The sequence below is a fragment of the Dendrobates tinctorius genome, unplaced genomic scaffold, assembly GCF_039654945.1.
Source record: "Dendrobates tinctorius isolate UK_male_01 unplaced genomic scaffold, ASM3965494v1 ptg000236l, whole genome shotgun sequence".
NCBI classification, from domain to species: Eukaryota; Metazoa; Chordata; class Amphibia; order Anura; family Dendrobatidae; genus Dendrobates; species Dendrobates tinctorius.
The window spans coordinates 5159475-5178069 of record NW_027361903.1 but is presented as its reverse complement, the minus strand read 5'-3'; the positions used below and the strand labels follow the sequence as shown (position 1 = coordinate 5178069).

Sequence of the window (18595 nt, the reverse complement as noted above, 5' to 3'; positions counted from 1 at the left end):
CACATGCCACAAATGCAAGCTTGTGTCCCTGTTGGAGGAAAAGTTGCAAAATCTCGAAGAGAGGTTAGCTACGTTGAAGATCATTAAGGAAGGTGACGAGTTCTTGGACAGAGCAGAATTATCTCTTCATGTTACAGAAAGAGAAGAAATTCTAAGTGCACCTGAAGAAACAGAGGAATGGAGACATGTGACCCAGAGAAGCAGGAGGATCAGGAGGCAGTCAGCACCCATACTGCTCAGGAACCAGTACCAGGCTCTCACGCAGGAAAACGATGAAGAAATACATCAGGATAAGACTTTGCCAACAAACAGCAACCTTGTACGCCCTCAGAGTCCTCCTGGATGGAGAAAGAAAAATGTTGTGAAGAAGAAACGGAGAGTGGTGGTCATGGGGGATTCCCTGCTGAGAGGAACAGAGGCCGCTATCTGCAGACCGGATATAACTTCAAGAGAAATGTGCTGTCTTCCAGGTGCAACAATTAAAGATGTGTCTGACAGGATATCAGGACTCTTCAGACCTACAGATGACTACCCATTCCTGCTACTACATGTGGGGACAAATGACACCGCAAGAAACGACCTGGAAACCATCTGCAGAGACTTTGAAGACTTAGGCAAGAAAGTGAAAGAACTGGGAGCGCAGGTGGTCTTCTCTTCCATCCTCCCAGTGGATGGCCATGGAACAAGGAGGTGGAATAAGATTCTGCAGGTGAACAACTGGCTACGTCGATGGTGCCGTCAGCAACGATTTGGATTTCTGGATCACGGAGTGAACTACTTATACGATGGACTACTTGCTAGAGATGGGGTGCACCTTACGAAGACTGGAAAACATGTATTTGGAAGTCGCCTTGCTACACTTGTAAGGAGAGCTTTAAACTAGAACAACATGGGAAGGGAAGCAAAAGACCAGAAAAAGCCATACACCTGACAAATGCTACTGAGAACTCTGCTATTAGAAGTGGAAAGGAAGAACAAAGACAAAAGAATCTAATTAATAAAAATATTGGAGAAAGAGAAACCAATCACAAACTAAAATGTTTCTATACTAATGCACAAAGCATGGGCAACAAACAAGGAGAATTGGAACTACTAACACAGGAAAAGAAATATGATGTCATTGGAATCACTGAAACTTGGTGGGACAATACACATGATTGGAATACAAGACTAGAAGGATACAACTTATTTGCAAGAAACAGACTTGATAAACGAGGAGGGGGTGTCGCATTGTATGTTAGAAATGCGTATATCTGCACAGAGATTGAAGCTTCAGAGACTGGGAGTTCTGTGGAAACTGTTTGGGTAAGATTACAAGGACAGAACAATGGAAAGGACACCATTGTAGGCATTTACTACAGGCCTCCTGTGCAAGCTGAAGATATGGATGAACTCTTTATGCATCAAATGGCCAAGTTCTCCAAAAAATATGACATAGTTGTCATGGGAGATTTCAACTATCCAGACATTTGTTGGGAATCTCTCTCAGGCAAAACTAACAGGTCAAGGAAATTCTTATCCTCTCTAGCTGACAACTTTATCTTCCAAAAGGTAGGGGAGAAAACAAGGGGAACTGCTACCTTGGATCTAATCCTTATAAACAGGGAGGAAATGGTTGAGGAGGTAAAAGTGGCTGGAACCCTAGGAGGTAGCGACCATGCTATTTTAGAATTTTGGATAACTAGAGGCGGAAGACCTGTGAAGACTCAGACGTCAAGGTTAGATTTCAGAAAGGCAGATTTTAAGGGATTCAGAAAGATAATTGGAGGGATCCAATGGGTGGATATCCTTAAAGACAAAAATGTCCAGGAAGGATGGGAAATCTTGAAGAATGAAATTCTCAAAGCACAGTTGTTAACAATTCCGAAAAGAGGGAAGAATAGGAAGCATTTAAGGAAACCAGGATGGGTGAACACAGAACTTAAGCACATGCTAAAAAGGAAGAAAAAAATGTTTATAAAATGGAAAGAGGGAGGCATATCTAAAGAAGAATATAATGCTGTCTGCAGAACCTGCAGGGCACAAATCAGATTATCTAAAGCTGAAAATGAATTGAGGCTTGCAAGAGATGTCAAAAGCAATAATAAAGGATTTTGGGGATATGTCAAAAGTAAAAGAAAATTCAAAGATGCTATAGGATTTTTACAGGATGAAAATGATGAAATGGTAAGACAGGATGTTGAGAAGGCTGAACTTTTAAATTCCTATTTTGCATCTGTTTTCTCTCAGAAAGGAAATGTAACACCAACTGTTATTCACTGTCCTATTAAGGGAATAGAAGAATCCAGGATATCTATAAACAGAAAGATAGTGAGGAAACACTTAGCTAACCTAAATGAATTCAAGTCTCCAGGTCCAGATGAATTACACCCCAGAGTACTGAAGGAGATAGCAGAAGAAATTTTTGAACCCCTCTCCATAATCTTTGAAAATTCTTGGAGAACAGGAGAAGTGCCAGAAGACTGGAGAAGAGCAAATGTTGTTCCTATCTTCAAAAAGGGGAAGAAGGTGGACCCAGGCAACTATAGGCCGGTGAGTCTGACTTCTATACCAGGAAAGATCTTTGACCAAATTATTAAACAACATGTATGTCAATACCTGGATAAGAATGAAGTGATCAAACAGAGTCAGCATGGGTTTGTAACTAATAAGTCATGTCAGACTAACTTAATTTCCTTCTATGACGGTATCACTGATTGGGTGGATCAAGGAAATGCTGTAGATATAGTATATCTTGACTTCAGCAAAGCATTTGACAAAGTCTCTCATACAATCCTTATTGAAAAAATGACTAAGTATGGAATGGACAAGGCAACTGTTAGGTGGATTCATAACTGGCTTAGTGATCGGACCCAAAGAGTGGTCGTAAATGGCTGCACATCCAGTTGGAAGAATGTCTCAAGTGGGGTACCACAGGGCTCTGTCCTGGGCCCTGTATTGTTCAACATCTTTATCAACGATTTAGATGAAGGAATTGAGGGTAAACTGATTAAATTTGCTGATGACACAAAGCTAGGAGGGATAGCTAATACTAGAGAAGAGAGAGAGAGGATTCAAAAAGATTTAAATAAACTGGAGAAGTGGGCAGCAACTAACAGAATGGTTTTTAACAGGGAGAAATGCAAAGTACTACATCTGGGCAATAAAAATGAAAAAAGCATATATAGAATGGGAGGAATAGGGCTAAGTGACAGCACATGTGAAAAAGACTTGGGTATACTAATAGATCACAGACTGAATATGAGTCAACAGTGTGATGCAGCAGCAAAAAAGGCAAATGCAATTCTAGGATGTATTAACAGAAGCATACAGTCTAGATCACGTGAAGTCATTATTTCCCTCTACTCCTCTTTGGTCAGACCTCATCTGGAATATTGTGTCCAGTTTTGGGCACCACATTTTAAAAAAGACATCAACAAACTGGAGCAAGTTCAGAAAAGAGCGACCAGAATGGTGGCCGGTCTGCAAACCCTGTCTTATGAGGAAAGGTTGCAGGATTTGGGAATGTTTAGTTTGCAAAAGAGAAGACTGAGAGGAGACTTAATAGCTGTCTACAAATATCTAAAGGGCTGTCACATTGTAGAAGGATCAACTTTATTCTCATTTGCACAAGGAAAGACTAGAAGCAATGGGATGAAACTGAATGGGAGGAGACACAGATTAGATATTAGAAAAAACTTTTTGACAGTTAGAGTGATCAATGAGTGGAACAGACTGCCACGAGAAGTGGTGAGTTCTCCTTCAATGGAAGCCTTCAAACAGAGGCTGGACAGACATCTGACTGGGATGATTTAGCGAATCCTGCTTTGAGCAGGGGGTTGGACCAGATGGCCCAGGAGGTCCCTTCCAACTCTACGATTCTATGATTCTATGATATTGTTTATTACACTCACATTCAATTAAATAAATCACGAATTCTGTAGTACAATTCAAAAAACTTTTGATAGGAAAACATTCCCCAGTGGTGGTTGATTTAAAGGTATTTTCTTTATGTGAAATAATTTTACAGCATAGACAATTTCTTCTACCACATTTATATATTCCTCCTAAGAGATTTTGTGAGGAGGACTGAGGATCTGTTCTGAGACGACTAGGAGCCACTAAATTTTTAATTGTAGGAGCTCTTCGAAAGGTGATACCTGGGTTTCTTGGGAGAATTTTGTTTAAAACAGGGTCATTTAGTAAAATATGCCAATTATTCGTTAAAATCTGCCTGATTTCAATATTCTCAGCACAATACTGTGTGATGAAATTACTTGTGAACTTTTTATCATCAGTTTTAGTCATCTTGGATCCATTCACCAGTGAATTTTGGGATAGATTTTTACATTTATTATAGGCATTTTTGACCAAATCCACAGGATATTTTTTATTTAAAAAACGATTCTTTAAAATTTCTGCCTGTTTTTCAAAGTCCTCCTGATCAGAACAATTTTTTTTTCCAAGCGTATCTTCCTCCAGTATAGTGGTTCTGACTCCTGACTTGGAGTCTTTCTCCTCTCTTTTTTTCAACGGGTTCGGTATTTCCAGCTTCCCCTTTTTTTCATTTTTTCCTCCTTCCTTTTTCCTTTTCCTTTTCTAATATAATGTCTTTCCTGCAATAAGAAACAAAAGAAAAAGCATTTAATACGATTGCAAATGGATTAATATACCCTGCGCTGTTTTAACCTGTGAACTCTGACATTTGTCCCACTATCACATGTGCTTTTGGCGCCCAATTTCAAATATTGTATGTATATAACTGGAGATGGCTGTATCTGTTCACTTCATGTCATCCCCTGAGGAAGAAGTATTAGAAACTTCGAAACGCGTTGGGAATTAAACAGTTAAAACCTTTCATGTTGTACCACTGAACTTTGTCAAGCAGCGCACAGTAAGTCCGAAAAATATCTTATCCATAAGGATTCTGAATTCCTTTTTGCTCTGTCTTCAGAAAATACCTGAGTACTGATATAGTCTTTTTGAAGCCTAGCGTCTTCAGGGCTTTTTTCCCTATCAGCTGTTGGCTCTTTTGATAGGGTTTTGGCGGATTACAGACAGCAGCTTTTCTATCCTTTCCTTTGTAGTTAGCTTGGGCCCCATCGTTTGCTCAGCCTATCTTTCTATCTGTGTGAGTGTGTTTTTTCATCTTGCTTCACCGTCATTATATGTTGGGGGCTGCCTATTGCTTTGGGGTCTGCTCTGGGGCAGTTTAGATTTCCCTTTCTGTCTTTAGGCTATGTAGTTCTCCGGCTGTGATCGAGGGGTCTAGGGCACCGTAGGAACCTCCCACGGCTACTGCTAGTTGTTGTTGATAGGTTCAGGGGTCTGTAATCCGATAGCTGCCAACTTCTCTGGTTTTCTGGACTTAGCTAGTATTTCTGTTTTTGCCTCCTACGGTGACTCATTCATAACATAGGGGGTTCTTCTGCTTCTATGGACAGATGGTGCTGATATGTCCAGTCCATTTGCAGGAAAAACACTGGCAAGGGTCTGATGTAGGCCTGGCGTTGGCAGATGGGACAGGGCCTCCGGTGTGTCGGCTGGGGTTGGTTGCAGGCTTACCACCTCTCCAGCTGGCGGTGACTGGCTTCCGCATCTCTGGTTTCCAGTTGGCCTCATAGGTGTCGGCGATCTGCGCCGCTTTGTCTGCATCCTTTGGCTCTCGGTCCATCACGAACTGTCGCACCTCAGTTGGGCAAAGATGTAGGAACTGATCTTTAATCATCAGGTCCCTCAGTTGCTCAAAGGTGGTCGCTGACAGTCCTTGGATCCACTGGTCAAAGTGGGTTCTGAGTCCTTGCACCACATCGCTTTAACTGACGTTGGAGGTTCTGGAACTTCTTGCAGTATACCACAGGGGTTAGCTGGTACTTCTTTATCAGGGCCTGTTTGATGGCCTCATAATTCCCATCTTGTTCTGGAGGGAGGGAAGCAAAGGCCTCCAGACCTTTGCCTTTCAGCCCTGGGGTCAAGTACCTGGCCCATTGGTTCTCAGGCAGCTGGTACTGTCTGCAGGTTTTCTCAAATGCCTGCAGAAAAGTGCCCAAGTTCCCGTCTGTTTCCATCACGGGAAAATGCTCTGGCCGCTGTTTCGGAATCTGAGCGCTGTTGGACTCACTGGTCCGTGCTGTGGAGGGTACTACCCCTAGCTGGGCCATCAGCAGTTTATGGTCTCTCTGGGCTTGTCGCTTGGCTCTCTCAGCCTCTCGCTGCTCGGCCTCTCACTGGGCTTGGTGCTCTACTCTCTCTTGGGCTTGCTGGAACAGCTGCAGACGTCTGTCCTGGTTGTCTTGTGAGCATTGTTGCAGAGCCAACTGTAGAAGGCTGTCCATGCTACCCTGGCTGCTAGTAGGTCGTTCAATAACGTCCATACTTTGGCTGGTCCCAGCCCCTACTGGGCCCTGGGCACGGTCCTGTCCCTCTTCAAATTGCACCAGTTCCGTGACCAATTTTTTTTGTCCGTGGAGTCAATCTGCTTCCACGTGCACAGGGCAATAAGAGTTTCCTTGGACTGCCACTTACAAAAAGCTTTTCCCAGCTTAATCATGGTTGCCAAATAAAAGATAGGACAGAAAAACAAAGAGAAGGGGAGGGGTAACTGCTATACACCCTGTATTGTCTCAGCACTAATAAACACTGAGTGTGTTCTCCAAAACTTTTTGCGCAGGGTCCTCGCAAGAACCATGCAAGTTTTTAGTGAGAGGAAAGATTACTCAGACCATATCACTAATGCTGTCTTATCCCACCGCTCTGCCACCAAATGTGACAAATCGCAGGGGAGATATATTTAGTTAACCCACCGCTGCCACCAGATGTGATGAATCACAGGGGGGATATTTTTTGGTTATCCCACCACTGCCAGTAATGTGTCGTGAACTGCAGGGTTGTTTGGTTGCCCCCAGTTCTTCAGCAGGGATTTATGTTTATACCACTTTCCAATTCTGGTTTGGAACTTGTAGCTTTCCGGCGACCCTTACCCTCAGGTCAGTCAGGGAACTGCACCTAGGATAAGTTGTCGCCAGATGGGCCGCCTCACTATGTACGGGCTAATGGGAAGGCTGCAGTGAGGGAGATGACTAATCCCGGTCCTAGGCAGGATATACACTTTATCAAACTCTGTCCGTCACTGCCAGGGTCTCCCCCAAAAGCCCAAAACACACTCTACGCCGCCACCAGCTCCTGATTCTATCAAGATCAGGTCAGGAGCCACCCGATCGATAGCGTTGGCATAACTTAGCACAGAGGTCGTAGGGATACGTTATAGAGCAAGGAGAAACGAAGCTAGTAATTTTATATTCTACTCCAAAAAGTAGGCAATGTTTACAAATATCCAAAAAGTTACAAACTGAGACAATTTAGAATGTACAGGCAATCACAAAAATAATAATAATAATTAAAGATGAAAAGAACAGTTACAGATATCTCAGTCTATGTAAAGCATGTGGTTTGGGGGGGGGCTCCCAAAGGCAAGGATTCAGCCCACAGCATGGATGGTATACGCTGTCTCCCCCAGGTCTTTCTGACTTCAGACTGAGGCTCCTGATCATATACCCTCTGCGTGTGACATCACAGAGGTGGGCGGAGCTATGGAAGCACTTCCCTTTTTAGAAATGCCTAATAAACTCATAAGTATCATATCTTGGGGAGGGAACCTCGTAGAGCGACGAACAAAGTATCATTTTTCTCAGCACAACATTAGTGTTCATTTAAATCCAAACACGGCTTGGCTACGTGCATCAGTTGAGTAGTAATCCACTACTTGGATTCTGCTGGTCCCTGAGCTTAGAAAATTCAATGGGGTGTGGTTCTATCGGTGTGGGCTCCAAATATGTAACTTTTACACCTATATCACTAATTGAGGTCAAGATATGCCCTCTCACATACACAGAAAGCACATGTCTCCAGACAAAGGATTGTATTCAGGTGGCGCATCACCACCAATTAGATATTGATGACCAATTCTTAGGGTCATCCATCACTATAAAAGTCCCAGACAAGCCCTTTAAATGACGTGTTTGCCTGTTTCAGCTCTTGGATGGCTTCTGTCTGAATCCTGAATAACCTGCATCCAGAGATGCTACAATCTGAGGACTCTGCAGCGGCCAGGTTCGTCTGCCTCTCATTGTAGTGAACGGCTCCTGTGGACGTGACGGCTTTTCCTGGCTGGTGAACCCGTCAGCTTTTCAGGAGGGAGACGCTTCAGGCAAAGCATCAAGAAACTTTGTTTTCCTGAAACATCTTTTGAAACTATTTTTTTTTCCTCTGAGCCTTTTCCAGTGTTTTTTTAGGTTTTTTTTTTTCTTTGCTGTTTTCTGGCCAATTTTATAAACTCCATTCAACAATGAAGAAACCGCCGGAAGTTCTGTCCAGAAAAACGCCGAAAATGCGTAAAAAGTTGCCCGGCATCTTTGGAGCCTTCCCGTAGAATAAGGAAAATGCCTGAAGATCGGAGCGGTCACTTCTTTTAGCCTCTTGGCATCTTTGTAAACCTGAGGCGGTGAGAAGCCGCCCAAAAGCCTGACCGTGTGAACAGCGCGGCGTTCTTGTAATCGCTCGTTAGCGCCTGTTCACATTTCAGCAGAATCCACTCGCAGAAAACGTGGTGTGCGGATTTTCAGGACAGGAGCTGAGGGCAGCGAGAGCTTGGCTCATGACACCCTCCTGACATCAGGGGAGGAGGAGGATCTGCTACTTCCTTCTTGGGGAGGAGATTTCAAAATGAAACTTTGTGAAGTTTTGAGCTGAAGATTCACAACCAGGGAACAACAGACTCAGGAATTATCAGGTAATTATGTGACCCCACATGGACCCCCGCGGTGCCCGAGCCGTGGTAGAAAAACTGGAATATCCGTCTAATCCTCCGGCTGCTCCTGGTAATCCTGTTACCCCCATCTGCAGGGCGGTTCTGCCTATACCAGGGTGTGCTGGGTCTTGTAGTACTTTGATACCTTGTAACGAGTAATCTGGGGTCTGCGCCGTCTCCTCCTGCCCCCTTCACTGCAGCGTTATTACTTTACTTGATATCATTCAGACTCCAAGTTCATCCTGAGCTCTATGGTTCATGTGTCGGATGTGAGAACTGAAGTAAAGACTTTGTGGAAAGGAAAGTGCTGGGGTTTGTGGTTCGCCACCTTTTATTTTTGGCTGGTGTCAGATGCTGTTGTGACTTTCCTCTCAGACTCCCCGGTTCTGGGGATCTGTGAATGACTTGTGCTGTGACCTCGATGACGATTCTTAGGTTTCTCTTTTATGTCACATGAGGAAAATGAAAGTTTAAGAAAACCAGAAACAATGTAACAGTGAGCAATGTATCCGCAGTATCATCCCGATGTATCCGCAGCGTATCATCCCGATGTATCCGCAGTGTATCATCCCGATGTATCCTCAGTGTATCATCCCGATGTATCCTCAGTGTATCATCCCGATGTATCCGCAGTGTATCATCCCGATGTATCCGCAGTGTATCATCCCGATGTATCCGCAGCGTATCATCCCGATGTATCCGCAGTGTATCATCCCGATGTATCCGCAGCGTATCATCCCGATGTATCCGCAGCGTATCATCCCGATGTATCCGCAGTGTATCATCCCGATGTATCCGCAGTGTATCATCCCGATGTATCCGCAGGGTATCGTCCCGCTGTATCCGCAGTGTATCGTCCCGCTGTATCCGCAGTGTATCATCCCGATGTATCCGCAGTGTATCATCCCGATGTATCCTCAGTGTATCATCCCGATGTATCCGCAGCGTATCATCCCGATGTATCCGCAGTGTATCATCCCGATGTATCCGCAGTGTATCATCCCGATGTATCCGCAGGGTATCGTCCCGCTGTATCCGCAGTGTATCGTCCCGCTGTATCCGCAGGGTATCATCCCGATGTATCCGCAGCGTATCATCCCGATGTATCCTCAGCGTATCATCCCGATGTATCCGCAGCGTATCATCCCGATGTATCCTCAGTGTATCATCCCGATGTATCCGCAGTGTATCATCCCGATGTATCCGCAGTGTATCATCCCGATGTATCCGCAGTGTATCATCCCGATGTATCCGCAGTGTATCATCCCGATGTATCCGCAGTGTATCATCCCGATGTATCCGCAGTGTATCATCCCGATGTATCCGCAGTGTATCATCCCGATGTATCCGCAGCGTATCATCCCGATGTATCCGCAGCGTATCGTCCCGATGTATCCGCAGGGTATCGTCCCGATGTATCCGCAGGGTATCGTCCCGATGTATCCGCAGTGTATCATCCTGATGTAGCAGAGTCGGGGAGCTGCATGTGTTACGGGTTGACCCTTCCTGTCCAGGCTCCTTCTTCTTACCGACATTTTCTTACAGTTTCTGCCATTTTCAATATCTCAGCTTGTCTTCAGCAAATTGCCGCATTATTCTTTCCATCCAGAGGCCGGAAACCTGTAGAAACCCTCGCGGAGCCCGGAGAGCGGTTCACTGCTCATGTGTTTACCTGACAGAGGAGTATCCTCACTGACACCTTGTATCAAACCCTCAGCTGTGAGAAGCATTGCGTCTGCACTGGAAATCACATTCTGGAGATTTTTAGCACATTTCCTCTTGCTGGGCTGTGCACTACTATGATATATGAGCAATATCAAATCGATGGAGGTCAGACTCCGGCATCCCCACCGATCAGGTGGCACCTGGTTGGGCAGATGGCGCACAGCTATGTCACGCTGATCGGTGGCCGCTCTGTGATCGCAGTTCAGTTTTCATTACAAATGTTTCCACAATAAATATAATCCGTCAGCAGGTTTTTGCTGTGTAATCTGAGAGCAGCATGGTGAAGGGGTTGAGACCCTGATTCCAGTGATGTCACTTTCTGCCCGCTTGCTGCAGTTTTATCAGCAGTAGATTATCATTACAGGACTAGTACCTGCTGGCATGTATCCTCCATATTCATAAGCACTGTATAATCCTGCCCTACCAATGATTATTTATGTGGCTTTACTTATACAGCACCATTATACTGCACAGCTTTACAGACATCATCTCTGTCCCCATTGGGGCTCACAGTCTACATCCCCATCATTTTTGGAGTGTGGGAGGAATCCTGTGGGGAGAACATGCAAACTCCTGATTGACAACTCTCTTCCCATATACAATCAGTGGTGTGGGCGAAGTCATACAGAGCTCAGCATTCAGGGCTCCGCACTGAGAGCTCAGCATTCAGAGCACTGCTAGTGCTGCAGCAGAGAAAACAAGGATTTTATCAAAACTAAAACAAGCAGCCCAGTAAGTGACACATCGCTGGAATCAGGGTCTCTGCTCCTGCAATCTCCTGCTCTTATAGGGAACCTCTGAAAGCAGCAAGCATACACCCGGTTACTGAGACTCAATGATGCTGCCGAATAGAGCCGGACGTGTGCGCTACATTTGCAGGGAGCTGGAGATGATGCCGACTCCTGCAAATCATGTTATCATGCTGTGGTTGGGATAGTGATGTCATAGTGACAGTATGGAATGGACAAGGCAACTGTTAGGTGGATTCATAACTGGCTTAGTGATCGGACCCAAAGAGTGGTCGTAAATGGCTGCACATCCAGTTGGAAGAATGTCTCAAGTGGGGTACCACAGGGCTCTGTCCTGGGCCCTGTATTGTTCAACATCTTTATCAACGATTTAGATGAAGGAATTGAGGGTAAACTGATTAAATTTGCTGATGACACAAAGCTAGGAGGGATAGCTAATACTAGAGAAGAGAGAGAGAGGATTCAAAAAGATTTAAATAAACTGGAGAAGTGGGCAGCAACTAACTGAATGGTTTTTAACAGGGAGAAATGCAAAGTACTACATCTGGGCAATAAAAATGAAAAAAGCATATATAGAATGGGAGGAATAGGGCTAAGCAACAGCACATGTGAAAAAGACTTGGGTATACTAATAGATCACAGACTGAATATGAGTCAACAGTGTGATGCAGCAGCAAAAAAGGCAAATGCAATTCTAGGATGTATTAACAGAAGCATACAGTCTAGATCACGTGAAGTCATTATTTCCCTCTACTCCTCTTTGGTCAGACCTCATCTGGAATATTGTGTCCAGTTTTGGGCGCCACATTTTAAAAAAGACATCAACAAACTGGAGCAAGTTCAGAAAAGAGCGACCAGAATGGTGACCGGTCTGCAAACCCTGTCTTATGAGGAAAGGTTGCAGGATTTGGGAATGTTTAGTTTGCAAAACAGAAGACTGAGAGGAGACTTAATAGCTGTCTACAAATATCTAAAGGGCCTTCACATTGTAGAAGGATCAACTTTATTCTCATTTGCACAAGGAAAGACTAGAAGCAATGGGATGAAGCTGAATGGGAGGAGACACAGATTAGATATTAGAAAAAACTTTTTGACAGTTAGAGTGATCAATGAGTGGAACAGGCTGCCACGAGAAGTGGTGAGTTCTCCTTCAATGGAAGTCTTCAAACAGAGGCTGGACAGACATCTGACTGGGATGATTTAGCGAATCCTGCTTTGAGCAGGGGGTTGGACCAGATGGCCCAGGAGGTCCCTTCCAACTCTACGATTCTATGATTCTATGATTCTAGGGAGGTGAATGTGGAAAGCTGATGACATAATAACAAATATGAGGGACTAACAGGCAAGGACTGGTGATGTCATGGATAGAGGTAGTGATGTCATCTCTAGGGGGAGGGGTTATACGAGAGGGACGATGGACAGGACTGGTGATGTCATGGATAGAGGTAGTGATGTCATCTCTAGGGGAGGGGTTATACGAGAAGGACGATGGACAGGACTGGTGATGTCATGGATAGAGGTAGTGATGTCATCTCTAGGGGGAGGGTTATACGAGAAAAACGATGGAGCAGGACTGGTGATGTCATGGATAGAAGTGTGGTGATGTCATCTCTTGGTGGAGGGGTTATACAAGAAGGACGATGGAGCAGGACTGGTGATGTCATGGATAGAGGTAGTGATGTCATCTCTAGGGGGAGGGGTTATACGAGAAAAATGATGGAGCAGGACTGGTGATGTCATGGATAGAGGTAGTGATGTCATCTCTAGGGGGAGGGGTTATACGAGAAGGACGGTGGAGCAGGAGAGGGACTCATCCTCTCCAAAAATAATAAGGCATGGTATAAAGTAAATGTAGTTTTCTTCTCCCTCTTTACCTGGTGACCCCACATTCCTTTATTCCTGCCATGATTTGTAATACGACTTGTGACGGCGTTCAAGACTTTTTATTTACTTCTCTACATCTTTAAAGCTTCTCTCCAGCATTTTGGATTGTTTTCAGCGCTGGACTTTAGCATTAAATGTAAGTCCTCTGTCCCCAGTCATAATCTCGCCCTCCAGCGGCGTCACCGGTTTTTGGTGCCGCTCCCGTCCTGTGATGCCATCTTGTGAGCGCAGCTTCTGACTGGCCAGAAGTGAGAAGATACGTCACCAGCTCTCAATGCAAGACTATGAGAGGCGGAAGCGGGCCGGAACGGGGCTGGAGTGAGGCTAGAACAAGGCCGGAACAGGGCCGGAACGGGGCTGGAGTGAGGCTAGAACAGGGCCGGAACGGGGCTGGAGTGAGGCTAGAACAGGGCCGGAACGGGGCTGGAGTGAGGCTAGAACAAGGCCGGAATTGGGCCAGAACGAGGCTTAAACGGGTCCAGAATGGGGTCAGAGCGGGGCCGGAACAAGGCCACAGCAAGGCCAGAATATGGCGCGTCTAGACTTACATGGATTAGTGATCTCTGGCTCCCTCCATGAAACACTGGAGCGGCCGGCAGGTCACTGAACCGGCAACAAAAACAGATGAAAACGCTGAAAGGTGAGTATCAGACAGGACACTTACCTTTAAGGCACCACGCCAGTGATATGTGCAAACTGTAAAGCGCTGCGGAATATGTTAGCGCTATATAAAGATAAAGATTATTATTATTATGAAATGGAAAAGCCCACTGGAGTGGTGCTCTCTCTGCGTGCTGCGGCTGCTGCCGCACCTGTTTGTACAGTGGGACGTTTCACAGCTGAGGTTGGTCACATCCAGTTTGGTAACAGGGAGAATGGGGGCCTTGCAGCATTGCTCATCCTGAGCCGCCTGGTGCACTAACAGCCGTGACTCTCAGAACCTTGTCTGTGTCATCTTCAGGATGGCGGAGCAGCAGGACTTCGTAGTCCCTGACACCCTGCCGAAGGACGAGGACTCGGGCAATGAGGAGACGGAGGACGATGTGGACGCCAGACCCGACCGCAGTCACAAGTTTTCAATATTCTCCAGGTGAGACGGATCAGAGAGAATGATGTATTATATCGGGGATGCAAGGAGAAAAGACCACGGCAGGACAAGAGGGTGCAGGGGCCAAAACAGGGAGGGTTAGGGATGGGCGGGTTTTGTTTTTTCTATTAAATGGAAAAAGTAACAGGAAGTGAATCCCCGCTCCATGCTCCCTACTTTATGCCTCATATCTCCACTGCTGGGAACTCCTGATTCTCACACGGCTGGAATCATCCGAGCTCTGTCTGTGAAAAAATTCAATGGGGTCGTGCAGATGAGTGATTTTTTTTTCTTTACTTTCTCAGTGACTAAATCTTCATGTGAAAAAAATCACAGCATCCACTGGATTCTTCTGTAACTTGGATACGATTCACCTCATACAGGTGTATATAGTTTTATACAGTCACCACTAGGGGGAGCTCACTACATAGAGATTCATACAGCCACCAATAGTGGGAGCTCACTACATACAGATATATACAGTCACCACTAGGGGGAGCTCACCACATAGAGATTCATACAGCCACCAATAGTGGGAGCTCACTACATACAGATATATACAGTCACCACTAGAGGGAGCTCACTACATACAGATTTATACAGCCACCACTAGAGGGAGTCACCACATACAGATTTATACAGTCACCACTAGAGGGAGCTCACTACAGACAGATTTATACAGCCACCACTAGAGGGAGCTCACTACATACAGATTTATGTAGCCACCAGTAGGGGGAGCTCACTCCTAGAGTTCTTCTGGTATTTGTTGAAATCTTGGCCTGTGTATTTTAAAAGGAGCCTGGCATGTTGAACATGTAGTCTGATTTGTGAACAGCATAGTATAGAGAAAGAGAAGCCAATCAGAATAATGTATAGGTTTGTTGAAAAATATTAATTATAAATTGTATTTTATTCTTTTAAATCCCTGGTGTTTGTGTGTGAGTCCAGTGGGCGGTCCTACTTGGTGACAATAGCCGTCTGCATGTACTTCCATACAGGGAAGACTGTCTGTCATTGAATAGGACCGCCCACTGGACTTGTGTAAATAACCAGGGACTTCAATAAGTAAGCTACAAGATATACTGGAACTTCTCACAGAAATCTATAACACTCAGATCAACTCCTCCTGCACTATAGCATCCTGCCTGCAGATAAGATACCAATTTGAACATTACTGGTTCCTTAATCATGCGATTATGTAATTTGCAACTATTTTATGTTTTTTTAATTACAGAAAATCTGAATCATTTTATTTTTTGTACATCCCACTGTTGGCCGCTAGAGGGAGCTGCTGCTTTCATTTACCAAGAAAAGCAACATGTGCTATGTAGCATTAGCATGAGCATTGCAGAAAGGTTGTGGTGGAGCTGCTCCCACAAGGGTTGTCAGTCGCCCCACCAGGGACATCACTCACCCCACCAGGGACATCACTCGCCCCACCAGGGACATCACTCGCCCCACCAGAGACGTCACTCGCCCCACCAGGGACATCACTCGCCCCACCAGGGACGTCACTCGCCCCACCAGGGACGTCACTCGCCCCACCAGGGACATCACTCGCCCCACCAGGGACATCACTCTCCCCACCAGAGACGTCACGTGCCCCACCAGGGACATCACGCACCCCACCAGAGACGTCACGTGCCCCACCAGGGACATCACTCGCCCCACCAGGGACGTCACGTGCCCCACCAGGGACATCACTCACCCCACCAGGGACGTCACGTGCCCCACCAGGGACATCACTCGCCCCACCAGGGACATCACTCGCCCCACCAGAGACGTCACGTGCCCCACCAGGGACATCACTCACCCCACCAGAGACGTCACGTGCCCCACCAGGGACATCACTCACCCCACCAGAGACGTCACGTGCCCCACCAGGGACATCACTCGCCCCACCAGGGAGATCACGTGCCCCACTAGGGACATCACTCGCCCCACCAGGGACATCACTCGCCCCACCAGGGACATCACTCGCCCCACCAGAGACGTCACGTGCCCCACCAGGGACATCACTCACCCCACCAGAGACGTCACGTGCCCAACCAGGGACATCACTCGCCCCACCAGAGACGTCACTCGCCCCACCAGGGACATCACTCGCCCCACCAGAGACGTCACGTGCCCCACCAGGGACATCACTCACCCCACCAGGGAGATCACGTGCCCCACCAGGGACATCACTCGCCCCACCAGGGACATCACTCGCCCCACCAGAGACGTCACGTGCCCCACCAGGGACATCACTCACCCCACCAGAGACGTCACGTGCCCCACCAGGGACATCACTCACCCCACCAGAGACGTCACGTGCCCCACCAGGGACATCACTCGCCCCACCAGGGAGATCACGTGCCCCACTAGGGACATCACTCGCCCCACCAGGGACGTCACTCTCCCCACCAGGGACATCACTTGTCTCACCAGGGACGTCACTCTCCCTAACAGGGACATCACTTGTCTCACCAGGGACGTCTCTCTTCCCACCAGGGACATCACTCTCCCCACCAGGGACGTCACTCGCCCCACCAGGGACGTCGCTCTTCCCACCAGGGACGTTGTTCTTCCCACCAGGGACGTCGCTCTTCCCCTCCTCTTTTGGATGTTTGGAGGGGGGATTATGTTTCAGAATTTCTATGATAGGCTTGCGATCATCACTGGATAGCGGGGCTGCTCACGGAGCAGATTGCCATATAGGAGATGAATACAGTTGGGGGCTCTATTACGCCATGGCCCCTGTAAATGTGGACAGAGCTGCTGCTAATCGCCGCTGCAGCCCATCTCCATACCATCCAAGACATGTATTGTCAGTCCTCGGTGCTGCCACATTGCTTCTAGGTACAAGTCCTGGCCACAGAGATTTAGTGGAGTTCAGAGAGTTGTGGCAGCAGCACCCGGCTCCAGATGGGCACTGTGCGAGCCAGGAGAGTGCGCGGTGGCACTGGTATTTTAATTAATCATTTAAAAAAAAATAATAATGAAATCATAAATACTTTGTATTAATAAGGGATTATTGGGAGGAAACATTTGTCAACAGAACAATCCTTCATCCTCCATTATTTACAAGTAATTCTACAGCGGCTGAATGTAAATGTGTGCACTGCGCGGTGCAGCCACTAGATGGCGGAAGAGCGCTGGTGACGAGTCCATGGCAGATCATTGGCTTCTGCCCCTAGGAGTTGTGTCCCATGTAGCAGAAAGGTCCTCAGCCGCCCACCAAACCCAATGTCACATCTGCAGGAAAAGCTGGGTGACGTCCTACTGCACTCAGAGCGACATGCAAGCAGCAGATGTTAGTGGAAATCCATTGTATACGATGTTATCTGTGTCTGGGAAAGCTGGGTGACTGAGGACCGATCCATTGTTACCGATTGCAGCCTCTCTTGTCACCCAGCTCTTTATTACCGTCACATGATGTTGGTGACAACCAGGCTCGGACTGGCCCATAGGGTAACAGGGGAATCCCCCGGTGGGCCCCCCTGCAGATCTGGGCCCCCAACCCCACTGCTACTTGGCATAATTCACTTCATTCACTTGGTACAGAAAAAAAGCAAAATCTCATTATTCATTACCCAAACTGCCCAGTGTATTATTATACAGCGATGGAGGAACGTTTGTGAACAAGGGTGGTGTAATAATAGTGTGCAGGTGAAAAGTGGGGCCCCCAAGGCCAATGTTACTGGTGACGACCCTCGTGTGCAGAGTTAGACCCGTACACTTTCCTGTGCTGGTGATTTGGGAGTTAATGTAGAGGAATGCGTCTTTTTTTGCTTCTGTCCTGTTCCTGGAATCTGCCCCAGGTTCACAGACACCTGAATACACTGTGAGGACGGGACCCTCACAGAGGCGCTGACCCCACAGGGAGGACGGGACCCTCACAGAGGAGCTGACCCCGCAGGGAGGACGGGACCTTCCAGAAGTGCTGACCCCGCAGGGAGGACGGGACCTTCCAGAGGCGCTGACCCCGCAGGGAGGACGGGACCCTCACAGAGGCGCTGACCCCACAGGGAGGACGGGACCCTCACAGAGGAGCTGACCCCGCAGGGAGGACGGGACCTTCCAGAAGTGCTGACCCCGCAGGGAGGACTGGACCCTCCCAGAGGCGCTGACCCCGCAGGGAGGACGGGACCTTCCAGAGGCGCTGACCCTGCAGGGAAGATGGGACCTTCCAGAGGCGCTGACCCCGCAGGGAGGACGGGACCCTCCCAGAAGCGCTGACCCCGCAGGGAAGACGGGACCCTCCCAGAAGCGCTGACCCCGCAGGGAGGACGGGACCCTCCCAGAGGCGCTGACCCCGCAGGGAGGATGGGACCTTCCAGAAGTGCTGACCCCGCAGGGAGGACGGGACCCTCCCAGAGGCGC

The 18595-nt window shown here is 47.3% G+C and overlaps 1 protein-coding gene across 1 annotated transcript in view; it reads left to right on the top strand.

Annotated features, from left to right (window-relative positions):
- Nucleotides 1-8673: 8673 nt before the first annotated feature.
- CASP7 (caspase 7) overlaps nt 8674-18595 on the top strand; it is a 92281-nt gene continuing 82359 nt past the window's right edge. The window contains exons 1-2 of the mRNA XM_073556639.1: nt 8674-8767; nt 14105-14233. Coding sequence (XP_073412740.1) covers nt 14106-14233 — 128 coding nt within the window. The 5' untranslated portion in view covers nt 8674-8767; nt 14105. The remainder of the gene's footprint in view (nt 8768-14104; nt 14234-18595) is intronic.